General features: G+C 45.8%; 1 protein-coding gene across 12 annotated transcripts in view; it reads left to right on the forward strand.

The window, feature by feature from the left end:
* CAMK2B (calcium/calmodulin dependent protein kinase II beta) overlaps positions 1-21,099 on the forward strand; it is a 202,055-nt gene extending 180,956 nt beyond the window's left edge. For 5 of the 12 annotated variants that reach the window (XM_063139575.1, XM_063139570.1, XM_063139572.1 and 2 more), the window contains 10 exons: positions 3,289-3,411; positions 4,491-4,619; positions 5,744-5,872; positions 6,659-6,787; positions 9,038-9,166; positions 10,746-10,874; positions 16,300-16,375; positions 17,522-17,616; positions 19,715-19,949; positions 20,905-21,098. In XM_063139575.1, coding sequence (XP_062995645.1) covers positions 3,289-3,411; positions 4,491-4,619; positions 5,744-5,872; positions 6,659-6,787; positions 9,038-9,166; positions 10,746-10,874; positions 16,300-16,375; positions 17,522-17,616; positions 19,715-19,947 — 1,172 coding nt within the window. In that variant the 3' untranslated portion in view covers positions 19,948-19,949; positions 20,905-21,098. Of the gene's footprint in view, positions 1-3,288; positions 3,412-4,490; positions 4,620-5,743; positions 5,873-6,658; positions 6,788-9,037; positions 9,167-10,745; positions 10,875-16,299; positions 16,376-17,521; positions 17,617-19,714; positions 19,950-20,904 lie in introns of all 12 variants that reach the window. The other 7 variants (XM_063139582.1, XM_063139578.1, XM_063139579.1 and 4 more) reach the window with 4 other exon arrangements.
* Positions 21,100-21,900: the final 801 nt, after the last annotated feature.

Below are 21,900 nucleotides of genomic sequence, written 5' to 3' on the forward strand. Positions count from 1 at the left end.
TTTGTTAACAAATATGTTTATAAATGTGTGTTTCGTGAGAACATATGTTGAGAAATACGTATTTAAATATGATTTTTTGTGCAGATTTCTTTCCTTTAAACCTGCAGATTAATATTAAAATGGGATAGATATAAATATATGAATGGGGAGGTGCAAAATGGAGCTACACCAGAAATAGACTGATCTGTCCATTCCTAGTGGAAAGGAAAGGAAAGGAAAGGAACCTCTCGTGCAAGCACTGAGTCATTTCTGACTCTTGGAGGGACACCAGCTTTCGCTGACGTTTTCTTGGCAGGCTTTATAGCAGGGTGGTTTGCCATTGCCTCCCCCAGCCGTTATTACCTTTCCCCCAGCTAGCTGGGTACTCATTTTACCGACCTCGGGAGGATGGAAGGCTGAGTCGACCCGAGCCGGCTGCCTGAAACCAGCTTCTGCTGGGATCGAACTCAGGCTGTGGGGAGAGTTTCAGCTGTAGAAACTGCTGCTTTATCGCTCTGTGCCGCACCATTCCTAGTGACATTACCCCAATTCATGCATCCTTCCTGTATGGAAGTGATAAGTGGGGTCTTATAAAATAATTGGTTATAGAAACTTGCATCAAAATATTTTAAGGGTTTTTATTTTTTATGTGTTCCCTAAATAATTAAGTACAGGTTGCAGCCCTAATTTTGCGCCGTTATGGTACATGGTATCTTCTCCAGTTCTTGTTTGTTTGTTTTGCTATAAGCCTTGAAAGGGAACCCAAAGGCAACACACTCAGAGTCAAACTAAACGTTACTCTACTCACACATGGTATAGCTATGTTTTATTTACTCCTGTGTAAGTGCATTTGGCCCCAGTTCAGATTGGAACCACGGCACTATTGGGTGATTTTGTGTGTGTGTGTGTGTTAAACCTTCTCCCCACACATTTTTCTTGAAAATTAGAGTGGTGCTGAAAAAGAAGTCTCCAACGGAGTCAATGAAGTCTTTTTCTCTCTTTTTAACCCCAACCTCAGAAGATGTGGAGTTTTGGAGGAAAATAGTCCAGGAGAGGCTTATCACCTCCTTCTGGAGTGTCATCCTCCCGATCCAAATTGGGGCACCGTATGCTTACAGCAGAGTAAGAAGCATGGTCATGCATAGCTCTACTGTGTGTGATTAGCCAAACTTAGAGGCCAGATCTACACCAAACTATATGGAGTGTGTCATGGGCTCCAACAGTTGACAATACCATTATAAACTGTTTTAAAGTAGTAGTGCAGATCCTGCCTACAGAGAACAGCAAGTCTCAGTTGTTTTTTTTTAAATCAGCCATGTTTCTATTCATATTGTATAATTAATCTGAAGTTGTAGTATGTCTGTTGGTGTTCAGAAACTATAGGGTTGGGGGAGCTTGGGCATGTATTTCAATGGTTCACAGTAGACAGCAGGACCAGCCCTACTATATAAGCAAGCTAAACAGTGCTTGAGACGACAATTGTAAAGACAACAAATGTTTCCTCTTCCTCTAGATACTTTTGCTCTGGAAGCAAAAGGAAGGTTGGATGTGTCCTCTTTGTGTTCAGGGTTCTGTGATATTTTGGGGACAGGGGTGCCCTGTCAATGCAATCTTATACATATCTACTCAGACGTAAGTCCCAAGTAGGTGTGCTTAGGAATTGTATCTTTCGTGTGCCTTTTTTTTTCTTTCCACCTAAATCACATTTTTGATTATAAGTATATCCTCTTGAAGTTGTTACAATGCAGCTCTGGGTCTCAGAAAACTTACCTGGTAGCATCAGAGGAAGGTGGCATATTTTCTCTTGACTGTTCAGGCCTAATTTCTTAAATTAGTACAGCACAGGGGTTCTGTAGTAGTATGCAGCTCTTTCTCTGGACAAAGATATCTGTGGGTAGGGCTGATGGGTCTTGTGTTTTCTGGAGTATTGACTTAAGGCTCATGCTGTCTCCTGTTCCAGGTTGGGAGCAAGTCTGGAAGTTCCAGAAAGAGTGGAATGCAAACAGCATTGCAAACTAGTATTCACTGCAACCAGACTTTGTTCAGGCTACCAGGCTATTGCACGATTGGCACAAGGATAGAGTTGTGTCCTATGAGCAATTCTCATGAAGATATAAATGCTACGAAAATTTAACTGCAGGGCAAGGTGGGTGTAGGGAGGGGAATCGTTTGGGGTAAATTAAAAAAAAAAAGATTGAAAAATAACAAAAAGAGTAAGAATGGAAAAGCTAAAGAAAAATAGGGAAAAGAGGGAAGGAAGAAGAAAACTCAACAGTGAAGGATATGTCAGTTTGACTACAAGGGAGGGAAGAAGAGTTAGAGACAGATTCCAGCTGGACATCAGGAAAAACTTCCTGACTGTTAGAGCAGTATGACAATGGAACCAATTAACTAGGGAGGTAGTGGGCTTTCCCACACTGAAGAAATTCAAAATGCAGTTGGACAGCCATCTGTCAGGGATGCTTGAAGGTGGATTCCTGCATTGGGCAGGGGGTTGGACTTGATGGCCTTAAAGCCCCCTTCCAACTCTACTGTTCTTTGATTCTATGTCACATCACCTGGCCTTTCAAGGGAAAGGATGGGTAGGAATAACAAAAGCATTCCAAGATTTAGTTAATTAATTATGTTAGAAAATGATATATTACGTACATTAGAATTTAGTCTGATTGTTACTGTGTAAGCATGGTGTTATAAGTAGGTCTGTGGCATTGTTGTTAAGTTTATATTTTATAATTTAAGGGCTTTGAATTATTGGTGCATAGTCACTCCTCCCCTTCTTCCTATTCTGAAGCATCCAAAGCCGCAGCCTAACAGGGAGGCAATGAAACCGCAAGTGCCAGTGCTGCCATAATGGTTAAGAGCATGAGCTATGGGTCTGGTCTTACTGGTTAAAATCTCAGCTTGGTCGTTAACTCCTTCGATGGGCTTAAACCAGCTGCAATCTCTTAGCCTCAATAGTTTCCCTCCCATCTGTAATATGGGAATACAAAGGGCTAGAATTGTTAGAATAATGGTATGGAAATTGCTTTGAGCTCATAGCAAAAGCATGCAAATACTATGATTTGTCATTATCTCCAGTCAAGTCCTCTAGTTAGATGTTGCCCGTGCCTCCTCTGTATATTTTCTCCTCTTTTTGGTTCTGTTTCTCCATCCTCCTTTTCTTTCCCCATTAATGTATATTCTGCTTTCCCATAATCTGTCTCCTCTTTTCTCCCACCAAAGCTGTCACTTTTCTTTGGAACATTTTGTTTCTCTCTTTATGGTGTTTTTCCCCCCTTTTCTTTTTCATCTCTCCACCGTTCTCCCCAGTTAAGACCACTGAAAATGAGCTTGTAAAAAGCCAGGTGAATCCAGGAACAGCCCCTGAACTTCCTCCCAGTCTGCAGACTTCTCTGATGCCATCAGCTGCTGCTGCTGCTATCGCTGCTGCTTGTAAGTCACAAGGTCCCTGTGTTCCTCACTTCCACCTTTCCCTTATTGATACTTGACAGTAAATGTCCCAGGCCATGGGCCCAGTTCAGATGTAACAAGAAACCGTGCTTTCTACTATGTGGACAAGCCTCAGACGTTTTCGCCCCCCCCCTCCTCCTCTTTTAATGTCGGAGGGGATGGAAAGCATCCACTTTTGGGAGCAAAATCATTCATTTCGTTTTTTAAAACTAACTACAGTTTCCAATGACATCTGAACTCAGGCAGCTGGTTTGTTTAAACCAAGGGTGGGCAACCTGTGACCCTCCAGATGGTTTGGCCTACAGCTCCTATGAATTCCTCACCATTGTCTATGATGGCTAGGGATGACGGCAGTTGTAGGCCAAAACATCTGGAGGGTCAAAGTTGCACACCCTTGTTTTAAACTATGATTTGAGAACAAGCCAGAACTAGGTTTTCCATGGTTTCAGATCCTGGCTTGTTCTCAAATCATAGTGTTTTTTTTGGTGTTCTTTTTTAAAACTTTAACATTTCCTGAGCCCAGACATCATGGAGTACTGAGATTAGTTTAAAACAGAAAGTGGAAGCTTTTTATCTCTTCCACTGGCATGTGAAGCAGAGGGGAAAGCACATGAGACTGAGAATTGCGCAGGCTCAACCACATAGCAGAAAACCAGGGTGTCCTGTTACATCTGAACTGAGCCATGTTCTGAAGGACAGTTACAGAAAGACAGAACACCGTGACTGCATGAACAAGGTCAAGGGTTAGACCAAGACTAATCTAGTACCATTGACCTAAGTTCTACCTACCTTGAACCATTGATTTCAATGGGACCTAAGTTCAGCTTAGTCTAGGTCTAACCCTTCGTATGTATCTGGCTTTACTAGCCATAAAAGCAGTTCATGCTTTGGTTCATAGCGGGGCAGGGGGATTAGACAGGGTTTAAAGGACACCTTAAATCTAATGTTCCTGCTTCCTAAACCATCTTTTCAGCTTTCTTCATTCCCCAATTATTTTCCCATTGTATTTGCTTTCTCTTCTTTCTCCCCTTCCCTGTCCTTTCTCATCTGTTCTGTCCCAGCCACCAAGCTGTCTGATGTATTAGGCATGGTGAAAAGGGGCTCAGGGGCCCCAGAAGCTGAAGAGCCATCAACATCAGTCTCTCCACCCTGCACATCTCCAGCTGTTGCAAACCCTCCACCTCCCCAGCGTAAGTAGTGGATGGTCACTAGGGTTTGCAGCACTGGATGTTTAATTTTGCTCAAAATCCGAGAGGGCCTCCATAGTCCCACTAGAAGGCCTTTGTCATAGATTTTTACATTTGATCTTGCACTGTTCCAGTCAGTGCTGGTTCCATGTTTTTGAGGGCCCTTGGACTAGACACCCAAAGTGGGCTTCCCTCAGCGAACCCGCCTTCCCACTGCCATAGTCACCAGCTGCTATTGGTCCTCCTCCTCTTTCTCACAATGGCTACCACTCACTTGCTTGACAGGCAGAGGGCCAATGAGCAAGCAGGCAGTGGCATCCATTGCTCCTCCTTCTCACCTGGGCCAGAGCAAGAGGCAGGGAAACAAGCAGTGAAGGGGAGGAGCAACTCCACTTGGGCCCCTGATGGGATATGGACTCTTGGCAGATGCCCAACTGCACCAGCCCTGATTCCACTCACCTTTGCTGAAAACAAGCACATTCTTTCCTGGATAGGGGGGTTCACTAGAAAGGATGGAGAGATGCCTTTAAAAGAGTACATTGAATTATATTCAATCAAAAGCCTGCAATGTTAATAGCATTTTCTTTTTCTAAACCTGCATGAAAGCAACAATTCATGCAAGAAACTACTTTGCAAAAGTATGTGTTTCTTTTGCAAAAGATTAAAAGCAATGGTTACTGTATAGATGGAGCAGAGAAAGAATGCTATGTCTGATATATGAACTGCTCTGTTTTGCTAAGTATTTCTCATAGAATGAGAGGGGTCATTCATGCATGCTGGTGAATCTTCATTCAGCAGCAGTGTAGACCAGGAAAGGCCAGGGAGAAGGCTCTTATGGGCTGGGAACAAAACATCAGAGGAATGTCTTTTTAAAAAAAGAATTAATAAGGTCCTTTACTCCCACAAAAAAAAATGGTTCTAGGAGAATATTACGTAGCCTGTCATTAACCTAGGAATTTCTGGACAATATTAGAAGAGATCCCAACATTGTCTCTATATGTCATCTTGTCCTGATCCCATTCTCTAATCTAGCATAACGTCCTAATATTTTTCTTTTCCGCCCTGCATTTTGAAATTTGTTTTCTTTCCCTTTCTTGCCCTCCCTGCTCCCATCTGACCTACCCCAGCTGCCAAACTCTCTGATGTATTAGGCATGGTGAAACGAGGCTCTGGGTCCCCAGGAGCAGAAGAGCCAAAACCTTCCATCACTTTGCCCTTTGCACCTCCTGTCGTTGCAAATCCTCTTCCTCTCCAGTGTAAGTAGCACGTGACACTAGGGACCGCTGAGCAGAATGGATGTTGAGGAGCCTTCCCGGCTTCTCCAACTTCTTTGCCCTTACCCAGTGCCACAGAGCACCTCTTAAATGCTATGTATGCAATCAGAAAAAAGAATGGTAGTTTTAAGAGGTTGTCATATCAGGTCTGATCCTGAATAAACAACCTCTTATTTACACAAGCCGGGAATCTCAAAGGATATTGCTCACACATTTTTGCTCTCTAACCCATGTCATTCTCAGGACGAACTATTTACTCCCAAAGAATTCTGAACACACACACACCATCCCATCCTTCCTGCAAAAGCAACAAATGCAATTCTTTACATGGCCATTTAGCCAAAGATGAAAACGAAAAGAAGAACCCAGAGCCCCTAATTAACCGTGTGCATTTCCCCACACTTTTAATCCTCTGATTAACTCCTTGCGCATGTCGACAAATTAAGAAATTGAAGTAGCTGAGCCACATCCCTCACTACATGAAAAGTCTCTTTCCTTGAGTAGTTTCCTTTCTCTGGCCATAGCTAGACCTAAGGTTTATCCCTGGATCGTCCAGTGGGCAAACCTGTTCATCTAGGTGACACACAGGGGATCCAGTGCTCAGGCAGGGGCGAACCCTGGATGATCCCAGGATAAACCTTAGGTCTAGCTGTGGCCCCAGACTTCTCCTCCTAGTTCTTTATTGTGTATTTGTTTCCCTTCTCTGTTATTCCCACCCCACCCCATTTTGTTTGTTTTCTCATCTCTCTCTCCCTCGTCTCATCCCAGCTGCCAAACTGTCTGATGTATTAGGTATGGTGAAAAGGGGCTCTGGGATCCCAGATACTGAAGAGCCAAAGCCTCCCATCACCGTGCCCAGCCCGTCCTCAGGGGTAGCAAATCCTCTTCCTTTCCAGTGTAAGTAGCTGGTATTGCCTGCATGTACTATACCTGGTTTATCACAAACATTCTGCAGAATCTTCCCAGGTTTTTTTCCAAAGCAAACAAGCAAGCAAAGAACCCTTCCATCTCTACCTCTCCCCCCACCTCTCTCTTTTAAAAGAAATGCCCTGCTCTTTCCCTGAGTGATGCATTATAGGGCTTTGTTGCACAATGGCAAATTAAGAACTCTAGAGTGATTTAAAACCACATTCTTGCTTGCTCAGAGAATAGCTGTAATCTGGAATAAATTATTCTTGCATATTTATTTTATTTTTATTTATTTATTACATTTTTATACCGCCCAATAGCCGAAGCTCTCTGGGCGGTTCACAAAAATACCCAGGCAGGGAAACCTAGAGGGGTTTAAAACCACCTTCTTGCTTACTCAGTAGCCCCAGGTGGACATTTGATCCTCAGTGGATTGAATCGTTCATCTTTTGAAGCTTTCATCTTTTGTTATTGGATTTGACTCATCCATGTTGTTCCACTCTTAAGGGGGAAAAGTCAGCTATATTATAATTTAGCTCAGATTTTATTATAAAGTCCGATCTAGACAAATATGACAGAACCATTTCAGTAGGCTTTACTACTTCAACCTATTTGCATGCTCCCTGGTGAAGAAAGCCCTGTGCATAGAACAGTAACATGGAAGGTTTAGGGAAGAGTCTTTCTCCTGACTTCTAGCGATCTACGTGCAAAAGGTGATGTGAGGTGGGGGCCCGTTCATATGGGGAAAACATTTATTTATTTATTTATTACATTTTTATACCACCCAATAGCAGAAGCTCTCTGGGCGGTTCACAAAAATTAAAACCATAATAAAACAACCAACAGTTTAACAACACAAATACAAAATACAGTATAAAATACAGTACTTCTCTCTTCCCACCCCACCCCTCAGTTGTAGTCCAGACTAGTCCAGGATTAGTTTTACTATGTGATGGGGTGGTTGACTAGACTAAGCCTATATTACGCAATATAGCTGTCATCAGGCGTATTTTTAAAGCATGAGGAAATTACAGGAGGAGGACTTTGCCACGCTTCCCCCCAGCATACCCGTCACCAGTAGCTACCCCTCCCTTTCGCCTGACCTTCCCATGTTGATTGGGAAAATCTGAAGGGGATCAGCATAAAGACATAAGAAAAGCCATGCTGGATTAGACCAAAGCCTTCTCTAGTCCAGCACTCTGTTCGCACAGTGGCCAACCAGTGCCTATTAGAAGCCTACTAGCAGGACTCTTGTTTATATTCTCCAGCAACTGGCGTACAAATGTATATTGCATCTGATACTGGAGCCACCATGTGGGCTTATTCTCCATGAACTGGTCTAATCCTCTTTTAAAGCTCTCCAAGTTAGCAGCTTTCACTACATGTGTGGTTAGAAATTCCTTCATTTAACTATGTGCTGTTTGAAGATGTACCTCCCTTGACCTCTCAGTTTCATCAGATGGTCCCGAGTTCCAGTATTACGAGAGAGGAAGAAAACTCCCTTGAGATCCCCCTTCGGTCCTACCTAATCAGCCCGGGACAGTCGGGGACAAACTGGCATGGGCTAGGATATTGGAGGCAGGGGAGTCTGCATTGACACCCACCCACCCACCCAATGTGTTATTCCCCCATACTATCTCATACCCACTGAATTCTAAAACTTAAAAGGGGGTTGCTTTGAAAAACAGTTCTAGGGAAAGTATTGGTTGTGCCATTCTTAGGTTATTTCCAAATGGAAAGCTTCTACCGCTAGCAATCAGAAGGCACTGTGCAACAATTTTAGCTTTTTTCTTTCCTCAATGGATTTTCTACGGTAGGAAAAAGGCAGACGTGGTAGGGAAACATGGGGGGGGGGGGCTGCGAATGGAAGTCAACAATGTCTAGACCCCCCTGTAAAATTCTGTGAATGATGCACAGAGATGGCAACATGAGAGCCTCATTTGGAAGCAGCCTTCAGATGTAATCCTGTCCATGTTTAGACAGGAAAAAAGCCCTGCAACTCCCAACATTCCCCTTCCAGTATGTCCAAACATGCATAGGATTGTGCTCTTAGTCTATGAAATGGTGTTATCATATCTAAAGAGACCCCCAGCGCTTGCCCCATTCCCCTCCCCATTGAACTGCATCTTTTATCATCTTTTCCTAGTCCTTTTCCTTTCATTTCTTCTCTGCTTTTTGCCATTTTGCTTGTTTTCACATCTTTCCCTGCTTTCCCTTCTCTCGTATGTCCCGTCCCAGCTGCCAAACTCTGTGACGTGTTAGGCATGGTGAAAAAGAGCTCTGGGACTCCAGAAAGTGAAGAGCCAAAGCCCATCACCACCCTTCCATGCCCACCTTGCGTTGTTGCCAGCCCTCTTCCTCCCCAGTGTAAGTAGTGGGGTGTCACTGGGATTTCCTTTCTGGGATCTCCAGACTGGCATGAGCCCTTCAGGATAGTCAGTTGTGGCAGCTGATGTTCCACTGCCCTCTTTCTGAAAGATAATCTTCTCTGTAACTGATGTGGCTCTAAACCTGTGGAGAATCTTTTCCGTAGCTGTTTGCTTTCACCATAATCTCCCACGAAACTATTGCAGCTGCCTTTACTAAATCCCGTGGGTGTCCCCTAGGGTTGTGGAGCCTTTTAGCATGATCAAATTGCCTTAGAAAGAGATTGCAGGGAACTCAGAAGTGGGGCAGGGGACAGATTACTTGAAATTGAAGTGTTCCAAGAGAAATAAAACAGAGCTTTTCTCATGAGAATTTATTTAGGGAACTTTTCTAAGGAGCTCTTGCATCTGGTGAAGTAGGCTATGCCTGCAATGGCTAATACCACAATAAATCAGGAGAGAAAAAGGAGGACAAGAGCAAGAAGGGACAAAAGAAGAAGCAGGCCTCAAGGTGGTGCTCAAAAGTAGTAATTCATTTTGTCAAGACTGCACACTGCAGGGCTGTTCACACGAAATGACAACCCATCGGTTTAAAGACCCTAAATAAAGCAGTGGTCCGGGTTCACATGTCATGCTCCACAGCCTACGAAGGAGCCGATTGTGGGTGGTGGAGTAAAAGCAAAAGAGGAGAGAGGGCATGGCAACCCATCAGTTTTTAAATCGATGGGTTGTCGTCATGTGCGAACCGGGTCATTATGTCAACGAAAGGTCTTCCTTACTCTGGTATAATACAGAATGGCCTGATTCACGCACCACACTAACCCATGGTACGGATCTACATTATCATGATATGTGAATGCAGCCATGCTAACAAATCATGGTTTGTTCATCACGAACAACCCAGAAAGACAATCCATGCTTTGTTGATGGGTTGTGAACTCTGGGTTTTAAACCATGGGTTGTCGTTACGTGCAAACCCAGAGCCGTGAGTTATTCATGGGTTGTTTTGCCAGATTACAGAGGTGGCAGGCAAGAATGGTGAAAAACAACAACAGTACTCCAGCGCTGCAAAGGCATTTGGGATACAGGGAAGGAGTGGGTGAAGGAGGAGGGAAACAACCCAGGGATTGAGAAAACAAACCACAGTTTGTTCAGTCGCCTCACATACAAACCCTGGGTAGGCAACAAACCATGGGTTAAATAAACCATAGGTTAGCTTATGTGTGAACTAGACCAATAAGACACATGCAGATCCTTTGCTCCCGAGAAAGTCTCCGTCAATTTGTGTTGGGCATGCTTCACAAAATAAAGGACTACTTTTGAGCACGAGATTGAAACTGCCTCTTCTTTCGTTCTTCTGCCATAATTGAGCAGTTAGTCTCTAAAGTGCCGTCACCCTCTTTGTTGGTTAGGTAGTCATGGGCATGGTTCACCTTGAAGCCTTTCTCGGTCCCACTCCTTGATCCGATCCCTTTCTCTCCCTTGTATTTCTAGCCCTCCACCCCTCCCACTCCATTCATTTTTGTTTGTTTATTTTATTATTATTCTCTCCATGCCTTCTTCCGTCTGTCTCACGCCAGCCGCCAAGTTGTCTGATGTCCTAAGCATGGTGAAACGGGGCTCTGGAGCCCCAGAAGCTGAGGGGCCACAGCCTGCTGTCACCCAGCTTTTCCCACTTCCACTCATCACAAATCCTCTGCCTTCAGATCGTAAGTAGCACAGCCTCTCGTGGCCTGCGGCGGAGTCTTGCTTGTTCAATCCAGTCAGTTCTATCCTCTTTACCAAAGGTGTGAAATAACAGCCTCATGGTGTTCCTTCATAGTTTCACATGCAAACCTTGTAGCCGCATCAGGCTCATATGAATGCAGACTAATGGAAAGAGTCATAGGTGTGTGTCCTAGCCAGGGCTGGCGCTACCATAGAGGCCACTCAGGCGGCCGCCTAGGGCGCCAAGGTAAGGGGCGCGCCGAACGCTGCATCCGGAAGCCGCTCTCCCACATCGGCTCTGAGAGGGCGGCTTCCGGGCGTGCCGTTCCGAAGCTGCCCGCCCGCCCCAGCGTCCTGGCTTGGCTTCGGCTGGGTGGGCGCCCAAGTGAAGCCAGAACGCTGGGGTAGGGGTGGGTGGGCGGGCAGCTTCGGAACAGTGTGCCCGGAAGTCGCTCTCCCAGAGTGGCTTCTGGCCAGGCATGCCGTTCCGAAGCTGCCCCCTGCCGCCCACCCCACCCCAGCATCCTGGCTTCGCTTCGGCTGGGCGGGCGAGATGGCGCCCTGCGCCCAGGTACATGGAGGTGGGGGTGAAAGCAGCTCACCTGCTTAGGGCGCAAAATAGTCTGGCACCGGTCCTGGTCCTAGCACATTTCGTTATGATGTGCACCCAGAAAATTTTATTTATTTTTTAAAGGTGAACATTTATTGAATACTTGAATCATAGAGGATATTATTTTTATTGATTTATTTATTAAACACCATAGACACTGCTGCCCTACTCGGTGTTCAGCTTGCTTTGACCAGGGGACGGCCGTTGCAGGTGAGGGGGTGGGACAGAATGAGGAGATATACCTCAAGCCCCAATATTGGTAGGGCTTTGTGTTGACACTGGCCAGAGGAAGGTCTTATGAGGCAATATTATCCTTTGGGGGCCCTCTTCCTGGAGTCTTTGAAATACAGCTTCTGGCAGAGAGATACTATGGGTTGAGATATTAGGGTGTGCCAGTACACACCCTGCACACCCCTTGCGCACGTCTATGGAAAGAGTGCATTACATGCACGACACAATCCAAATTGCGTTGTAGATGGTTTGCATTGTAGATGCAAAAGTTGCGTTGGTGAGAGAGAAGTGTTATATTTGCGTCAAGTGCCCAAACGTTGCAGGGACTGATACATACTGCTCTTGCTGTGCATTTAAATAAATATAGGGATGAAATTAGAAGGGCTGTTTTTGTGGCATCAAGCCCTGGAAGTGCACTGCTGCTTCACTGCACCTAGTAGCAACTGCAGGGGGAAATGGAAAAGAAGTTTCTTTTCCCCCACGGGATAGTGAGTCACAAGGTTACAGTGTCTCTTTCTCTCTCTCTGCCCTGAACTGTCTTTCCCCTGCTGAAAAACTGGGAGTCCCTGGCAGCAGTGTTCATTTACAGGGATGGATAACAGCTTGGCACGTTTGCAGCTGGAGGGAGACACTGGCAAACATGAGCTGAGATGCCAGGGAAATAGTGCTAGAGCAGGGCATAGAAAGAACACTCAATCCAAAGTGGAAGCAGGCATGACCGGAAAGCTCACAGGTAAGGATTGGTGTTGGGTAGAAGGTTAAAGAAAAGGCATTTGTTTTTTTCTCCTTGGGAGACCGATTTGTCCTCAAGGAGAAACATACAACACGGTGAAGTCACAGTAGTGCCTCCTTTCAGTGATCACTGGCTTCTCTAAAATTTACTGCAAATTTAAGATTACCTAAATTGTCATTATATGCTTTTATCTATGTATTCAGGTTGGTTAAAGGCGAGACTAACCCTGATTTTTCACAGAGCAACCCTATGTATGTTTACTTGGAAGTAAGTCCCATTGTGTTGAATGGAGCTTACTCCCAGGCAAGTTGTGCATAGGATTGCAACTTTTTTCTTTGTGGATTGAGCATTCTAGTCTGACTGAGGGCGCGAATGGGCAGGATATGATGGGGTATTATTATGGGGAGGGGGAGAGCATCATTGTATATAGGCACCTTTGAACAGGATACAGGGGAGTAGGAATAAAGGCAATGTAGGGCACTGGCGATGCTGAAAGGGAAGTAGCCCATTACATTTGCAACAAAATGGGGAGCAGGTTTGCTGTGTTTCTTCACTAACTTCCCTCAAAATTTGTATGATTTCCATCACCGTTCGTTCTCTGCAAATTTGTTCATTAGCTATGGAACTTTTCCAGGGCTGGGACACATCCCATAGCATTTAGAATTATACAGCATAGTTACTTTGTAAACTGTCATACATACAGCTATACCACTCTATAGTGCTATGCTGAAAGTCCACAGTGTGGAAGGACTCAGAAACCTTTCCCCACTGAGAGTATAGCAAGAAGAGATGGTGGGAGCTCCATGATTAGACCTCCTGCATTTTTAAAAATGGTAAATGCAGCCGGGGAGGGAGTTGGATGATTCAGATCGGGGCTGCTGTGCTGGGGAAAGGGGTTTCACTTTTTCCCTCTGCACTCTCTTCCTGTCTTAAATTGATCCCCATGGGACAAATAGCTTCAAGTTGCTATTTGTCCCATGGGGCACCTACATGGTAAGTGGTGAGAACCGCACCCCATAAAAGCGGCCTGAGAGCTAAACTAGGAGCTACGTTAAATGCGTAGCATGTAGGTGATCACAACTTTTCCTTTTACTGCTGTGTAAATGTGGAACCCACTGATCCAGATTGGAGCCACCAAGCATGAGTTGCAGGGTATGGGGGTTGCACTTTAGCCTTGTCCAGATATTACTAAAATCTGTCCCAAGACAGGGCTGCTTTTGGACTCTCTGAAATAATCCAATCCACTCCCATATAAACATGGACCAGATGTTCTGCTAGTTGTACATGTCTCCCAAGAGAAACAAATTCTGTGACACTTGAGTAGCTATTGCATACTTAAGAATTAAGAGTGTTTAGAAAATGCAGAATCACCCCAAGGTAGCCCAATTTTCAAAGACAGCAAATGGGTAATTTGGAACTACCTTTCTTTTGCTCATTTGCATGCATATCATCTTTCTTTATGCACACAGTTAGTTTAAGAAACATGAGCTTGACGTAAGCCCAGTCAGGAGAATCTCCACGGTCTACCTCAGACAAAAGTGGCAGCTTGCATCTGTACCGGGTTTGTAATCTGACATTTTGCATTGAGACAGAGACCTAATCAGAGGCCAGATTATGTCTGAAAATTAAAAAGTAAATGAGAAAGAAGGATCTTGACAGTATTTATACCTGAAAACAGAGGTAGTAGGGGACTGATCAGAGAAAGCCCAGGTCTGTGAGCATTTCTGGATCAGTTTTTCTGCAAGTTGGGAAGACCTGGGAGACCAAGAGGAAGTCAGAAGAACTATACGATGGAGAAGTAACTGAAGTCCACCTTTGTGACTCCAAAGGGGTAGCTCCAGAAAAGGGACTGAAGGATCTCTTTTTCCGGAGTTAAAGCACAATCCTCTCCAGGTTTACTAGAAAGAAATTCCCATGGTGTTCAATGGGTCTTACTCCCACATAAGTGTGCATAGGATTGCAGCCTTAGGAACATCAGAAGAGCTGATCCGTCTAGTCCACCATTCTCTTTCCCACATTGGCAAACTAGATGCTTAGGGAAGCACAACCGTAGGGGGACAAAGCCAACAGCAACTTGTTTCTCCCCAGAAACTGTTATCAGAGGCATGGAAGTTCTGTATCACGGGTGGGGAACCTTTTTCAGCATGGTTACAGGCAAGCATGTTTTTGTTTCAATTTGGTTCCGGGCAAGGATGTTGGGGACCACCCGCCAGCAGTGGACGGGGCCATATCCCCAAAGATGGCGGGGCCGCACCACTATTGGCATGTGGCCATAATGTGATTGCCTAAATCCCATTCACACACACTCATGTATACACAGTGATGCACATACAAATACACACACACATCACACATCCCCTGCTGCAATTAGGAGGGGAAATACTTAATTTCCAATTTGGGATAAGGGCAGGGGTTGGATGGTCACCTCCCACAGGCCATATCCAGCCTGCAGTGCAGTTTCCCTGACCCTCTTCCATATAGTCATCAAGGCTATAGTAGTCATTGATAGATAAAAGGAAATATAACCGGCCGAGCCTAGGTGAGAACAAAGTCCTAGGAGTCACTCTTTAGTGAGTGTAAATGGTAACAGGATAAGGCAGGTCTGCACAACTTGGGTCTGCTAGTCGCCATGTATATTTTCTGGTACTATAAGATGCATGTGAGGTTGGGATCCAAGATGTATTGGAAATAGTTCGATCAGCGAGAGACTGTGATCTGAGTGGGGAAGGGTTGTGGACTCTGGCCAAAGTGTGGCAAGCGTGAAATGGATTCTCTGGGCCTCGTGAGGGCACAAGTTTCCAAAGGCTCCTGCTTCAGGGAGATGAACTTGGTAAGGCTGCTGACACCATCTCTGCCACTTGGATGCTGCATTATTCATAGCGTCTGTTCTAATTGGGTCACTTGGGTGCCTTGTGAATTCCAACATCTACCCAGACCTCCCATGTGTGCTGGTTTCAGAGATACTTGGAGCTTCAAGTCCACACCATCGTAGGAGGACTGGGAGTAGTCCCAGGAAAGAGGAAGAGAAATGCCTTCACTGGAGCATGTTTGGGGGAAGTGAGGAATCTGATATTACCCTGGTGAAAGCTGCCAGTATTTTCTGGTTTCCTAAGATCTGTAACAACAGAGTAACAGACCCCACTTCTAGTCCCTACACCTGTCCTTTACTTCTCTTCCCAAGTGGTGGCTGGTCTACAACCTGCGTACGTAATAAGGATGCCTGTGCACCTGAGTCTGTACAAAGTCAGTATCTCCTACCAGCAATGCTTGATCATGTCCGTGTAAGCCCTATACATCAACCTTTCAGCTGATGAGCTCCAGAATGATGGGATTACAACTCCCACCCCCAGCTAGTATGGATGGTGGGTCTTGTAGTCCAACCCATCTGGAAATCACAAAGTTAGGGAAGACTTCTATATCTGATTATCCAATTCCCAACATGCTTACCTGTATGATGACGGATCCACCCTTTCTCCAAGGAGTTCATAGCAGCATACATCATGTGCACCCCCGTTTAATCTTTACAACAACCCTGTGAGGTAGGTTAAGCTGGGAGTGACTGGCCCAATATTCACCCAGTGAGTTTCATGACTGAGTGGGGATTTGAACCTGGGTCTCTGGTTCTAGGTCCAACACTCTAAGCACTACATCTCATTGGCACTACCTTACAAGATCTCACCAAAGGCTCCTGTAAACTCCTAGGAACAAAGGAATGGGGGCATGCTGGGGCAAATGGTGTTCTGCTAAGGCTTCGGGGCATGTGGGTCTCCCGCTGCTATTGACACTTTGTATGTTTCCCCTCTCCCATTTTTCTCTTCGTTTTTCTGCCTTCTCCTGGTGGCTCCACTTGCAGCTCGCAAGCAAGAAATCATCAAGATAACGGAGCAGCTGATAGAAGCTGTGAACAATGGGGACTTCGAGGCCTATGCGTAAGTAGGCTGGGTGTGAGATCTCATTGAAATACTGCATTGAGAACCAATTTTTGTTGTATTTACATTTACTTTTGTATACAGTGACCTTCATCAGTAGAGAATTAGTCTGGCCACTATGCTACTTACTGTTACTTTAAATAACCTTTCCTCAACCTGGATCTGTCCAGCTGTTTTAGACTACAACTCCCAGAATTCTTGACTGTTGGCTATGCTGGCTGAAGCTGATGGGAGTTGAAGTCCCAGACATTTGGAGGGCACCAGGTTGGGGAAGGCTGCTTTAAATCCATTCAGAGAGTTCATAGGACAACTCACTGCTGAATTGCACATACAAGGAAGCAAAATGGAATTTGTCCTTTGGTCTGTATCAACCTTAGGCTAATTGTCTCAACCAACAATATTCCAAGAATTTATTTCATTGGGAAGCATTTCCTCTCCTCCCACTCCAAATCTAGTGTATTAATTTTTAAATCCAGGCAGCAATGTTTACCTCTCTCACAGTTGCCTTAATACCCGTCTCATTGTGCCACTCTGTTGGCACTCTGCATAGGAGGACATTTTCTATTTGTAAAAGTCCTCTGTTGATGCTTCGTGTGGGGCTTTTAACTGAATTTGGATATGACTTTTTTGCAATTTCTGGTAAATCTGACTTGCCCCATCTGAAAAACTCATCGGAATTCAACAGACCCAACCTGAACAATATTTCTAAGGGCTCAAATTTAAATCTCTTCTTCCAGAGAACTTCTTCCAGAGTTGTTGAACCACAATCCTCTGGGTAAATAGCAGATCAACGATACCACTTTTACAATTAGACATCCTTATAGCACAATCCGATGCATGTGTGCTCAGAAGTACCACTGAATTCAATGGACCTTGGTCCCAGGAAAAGCTATATAGGATTGTAGCCTTAATTAGTTTCTCAAAGTAATGCAGTGCATAAGTTTGTTGGATCATATTTATCAGCTTGTTGCTCAGATGGAGAAATCTTATTCCGTCAGAGTAGACCAGGTTCCCTGAGCCCTGTTGAGGCTTCTTTAGAAAATCAATTTAAGGCAGATGCTAGAACAGTTCACGGAGGACCTCTTCATCCCTCCCTGGAGAAAGATTAATCATATCTCCCATCTCTTGTGTTTTCTGCCTGTCTAGAAAAATCTGTGATCCAGGCCTAACTTCATTCGAACCTGAAGCCTTGGGCAACCTTGTCGAAGGGATGGACTTCCACAGATTTTACTTTGAAAACTGTGAGTACATCTTGGTGCATTTAAGATAGGATGGGCAGAAACTTTTCACACACACACCGCCCAGCAGCCGCTTCCATTCCCAACGCAGCACTGATTGAGGAACAATGCCTGATACTTCCTTTTAAAATGTTTCCACGTCTTTGCTCTTCCCTACAACCAGATTGAATTGGCTGTGGGGGACGGGAGACCGATGGGTGATTATGCCTCCCATAAGGATGATCTTAGGGTCCAGGCAGGTATACATGGAAGGAGATGATCCTTCTGGTAACCCGGCTCCAAACCATTTAGGTCTTAGTAGGTAACACCCGCACTTCATATTAGGCCCAGAAATGGACTGGAAGGCAGTGGAGAACATAAAGCATTGGTGTAATGTGAGCACATTGGCCAGTCGCTGTTTAACAACACCACTGCCCTATTTTGGACTCTTACATTGGTGATATGACTCAAAGGGAAGAGATAATGGGCCTGTTCAGACAACACGCTAAGCCATGGTTAGACCGCTAACTCTTTTGCAGCAAATGGTTAGTGAGCATGTTTAAATCGTGGTTATGTAGCCACCATAGTTAGGAATGGTTAGGCAATACTGGGCGAAATGGACCTATAGTCTGACCTGGGTCAAGGCACCATTCTGTTTTCCAAGCACTAGACAGATCCATTTAGAATGTTAAACCTTCTGCTGAAGTAGGAACCGAGGAAATTGTTCCGACCCATTCCAAAGTCCTGTTGTCCATCCCACCCCTCAGTTAACGTTTGGCATACCTGGAATATGGCGAGGAAGGGGCCGATACTAGCGGGCTGGGGAGCAGGCCAGACAATGTGCTACAGCTGCCTTCCCGAATCCGTGCCCTCTGGACCTTTTGGACTCCAGCTCCCTATCTTAACCATTGGTACTGCTAGCTGGGCTGATGGGAACTGAAGTCCCAAACATCTGGAGGACAACAGGTTGGGAAAGGCTGGGTTGTCGCATGGATGGAAGGTCAGATGCAAAGCCGGCTTGGCTCCTCCTGGCTTGAGAGACTGGAAGAACCCCAATCGGGGGCCAGGTTGTGAGGCGGCAGTGCTTAGGCGGTCAGTAGCATCCTTGACCGATGCTTGTCCAATTGTTTCTAGAAAACTTTAAAGGAAGGAGATCTCACCACCTCCCTGGGCATTGCGTCTCGTGGGAGAAGTGCTTCTGTCATTATGGAGTCTTTGGGGCTGTTTTAGCTTCGCCTAACTTCCGATGGTCTAAACCTGTTGCCTATTGATGCATCCTTCGTGAATGTGGAAGGGGAAAAGAGCTCTCTTTCTTCTTTCTAACACCTAAAATCCATTTACCTTCCTTCTTTCCTCCCTGACACGGATCTCCTCCCAGTATCAGGTAGTGCGGGCTCTGGGTTTTTAGGGCGCTTGGGCAAGGCCCCCCTCCCTCAGTGAGCCGGCCTTCTCATCAACATGGTCGCCATCGGCTCTTGCTGTTCATCCTCTTTCCTATAATCACTACCATTTGCTTGCTTGAAAGGCCAGGGAGCCAGGAAGCAAGGAGGCAGCGACATCTCCTGCTTCTCACCGCCACCATTGTCTGGGCCAGAGCGAGAGGCAGGTGAACAGGCAGGTTGCCATGGTGAAGAGGAGGACTAAGTCCAGGGGAGCTCTTGTCAGTGGGCCCCTGCTGGGACATGGGCCCTCAGCAGGTGTCCGACCATACCTACCCTTGGAACCAGCCCTGTTACTGGACACACAGGCTTAATTCCCCACAGCAGCTCCTTCCAGCTCAGTTGAGTAGAACACAAACCCTCGTCTCCTAACGAGGGCAAAGCCAGGAGGTCCCACATCAACAAGCAATGCCTGACCGTTACCAGCCCCCCAAAAGAAAGGGGGATAAAAGTAACGTCCCTTTTCCTTGCCCCATCTGGTGTACAGTTTTATGACCATCCACACCCCATGGAGAGCATCCAATTAGAGTAAACAATACTGGACTGGATCGGCAAATAGCCTGAGCTGGCCTGTGGCGGCTCTCCACGTTCCTTTCAGCTTCTTCTTCACCTCTGTGCTCCTGTCCTAGCATCGTCTGCCTCCCCATGAACTGACTCTTACTTTCCTGTTCCTGCCATTCCAGTATTATCTAAGAACAACAAGCCCATTCACACAACCATCCTGAACCCTCACGTGCATGTCATTGGGGAAGATGCCGCCTGCATTGCCTACATCCGCCTGACGCAGTACATCGATGGGCAGGGCCGTCCCCGCACTTGCCAATCCGAGGAGACCCGGGTCTGGCACCGCCGCGACGGGAAGTGGCAGAACGTCCACTTCCACTGCTCAGGAGCACCAGTGGCACCACTCCAGTGAAGGTACGATCCGGGTGTGAGCTGGGCCCCTGGCCAAGTCACCTGGGGTGTGGCAGCTTCTCTCCCTTCCTGGGGGAAGATGAGACTGGAAGAAGGGGAGTGAAATGTGTGCACAAGAGGGTGTGTTGAAGAGAGTGAGGCTGAGTACAGAGTGGGGTGGGTTTTTTGCAGTGGGTTGAGTGCAGCTCCTCACAGGGCCCTTGTACCTCCAAGGACAATCAGGGTTGATGGCAGACTGTTGATGGCAAACGTCTTCCACGTTTCTAGCAGGCTGTTTGCTTTGCTTTTGTTTTTCAAGTCAATTGGCGTTCATCAGTCAACCAACTAGGATAGTTTAGTTCTTCAGGGACTTGTATGGTTATTCTGCTCAAACGTAGGTTTGGCACTCTTATTTTTCCTTCTGTTACAGTGCTTCAGGAAGTGGGCACAGGGAGGGAAGGGGCTCTGATTTTCATAAGGGCCAGCCAATCAGCACTGTACACGGCCCTGCCTTAAGAAGGGAGAAGAGGTTTCATAATTGACACAACAGGCAACTTTGGGATCGCCAACTCCCTCTTGACATCCACCAAGCTCCCTGCCCCCTCCTAATTTTTTTATTTTATTTCTTAAGTTTTTATAATTGGGATGCAATGAAGAGGTGCATTAATTTCTAAACTGGTGTCAAGTAATAACTCCTCTCTAATCTTTGTATACAAACAACAACAGAGTAAAACGTGGACAACCGATTCAATTTCATTGCTTCTACATGGGCACCAAGTGATCATGAAAAGTGGTTTTCTGAAAGCTCCCCGGCAACAGAGTAGATAGCAGGACATTAAATCTTTCATTTTTGTCTGGGTAGTGTACAAAAATGATGGCTTCTACGCCCTCCTCCTCTTGTTGGCCAATAGGAAAAGGCCCAGGGCGGGGCCCAAGGTGATCACTCACAGCATCTTCCCTCCCTGCTTGTGTCTTTCAGAACTAATGCCGGCTGTTCTGGTTTCATCCCGAAGGAGACGGTGATTTGAGCTGAGCCGCTAGCAGGGAGCAGCGGTGACAAAGCACGTGTCCGCATGCTTGTGTCCCCCTTTCCCCATCCTCCCCTGTTTCATTTCCAGTGCCTGTGTTTGCAAAAAAAATGAAAAAAAAATGAAAAAGAAAAAAGGGGAAAAAAACCAAAAAAAACCCACACAAAAAAACCACACACACACACACACACACACACACAAAACAACAACAACCCAACCAGACTCGATTCTAAAAAAATAACATTCAGAACAACCAAACAATGAGCAAACCCAGCCGTCAAAACCGCAGCGTGGCCGCACTGCGCCTCCCGTCCCTTTTATCAACTCCATTTCTTTGTGTCTGTCCATCCGGCTGTTCAGGTGACCAGGTGTTGCAATGAAAATGTCTCAACTTCAAACAAGACACAATAAAAAGGCTCCACCTCCCTGTGTCGACCCCAGTGTTGAACGGTGTTAGTTTGTTAGGTGAAATATATATATATATATAACAAAACAAAACAAAACACACACACACGCGCACACCCACCCACACACAAAACCCACAAAAATCTTTTACAGTATTTGCATTCTCTGCCAAAGCATGGGCCTTCTTCTCCAGTGGTCGTGTTTGCGCTTGGAAGTCTGTGACCTGTGTTACTGCTTGTTCTTGCGGAGGGTGTTCTTCCTGAGCTCCCGGGCTGACCATTAATTTCCTCCTCTAGCTGTGGTTGTGGATTATGACGATGATAATGACGATGATAATTATTCAGACTCTTTATTTATTTGGTTCTTCTTTTTGGATAGCGGGTGATCCCTTCTGTGTGTGTCGGGGCCGTTTTGCTTTCTGGCCTCCTCTCATGCTTAGCCCGCTGCTGGTGATTTCCCGGTGGGCCTTTGGCCGCGACCAGCCTGACGGGTTCTTATGTGAAGGGTAGCATAGCCTTAGAGATATAAAGAGGTCTCACGGC

Source organism: Elgaria multicarinata, chromosome 12 (assembly GCF_023053635.1).
Source record: "Elgaria multicarinata webbii isolate HBS135686 ecotype San Diego chromosome 12, rElgMul1.1.pri, whole genome shotgun sequence".
Classification (NCBI taxonomy): domain Eukaryota; kingdom Metazoa; phylum Chordata; class Lepidosauria; order Squamata; family Anguidae; genus Elgaria; species Elgaria multicarinata.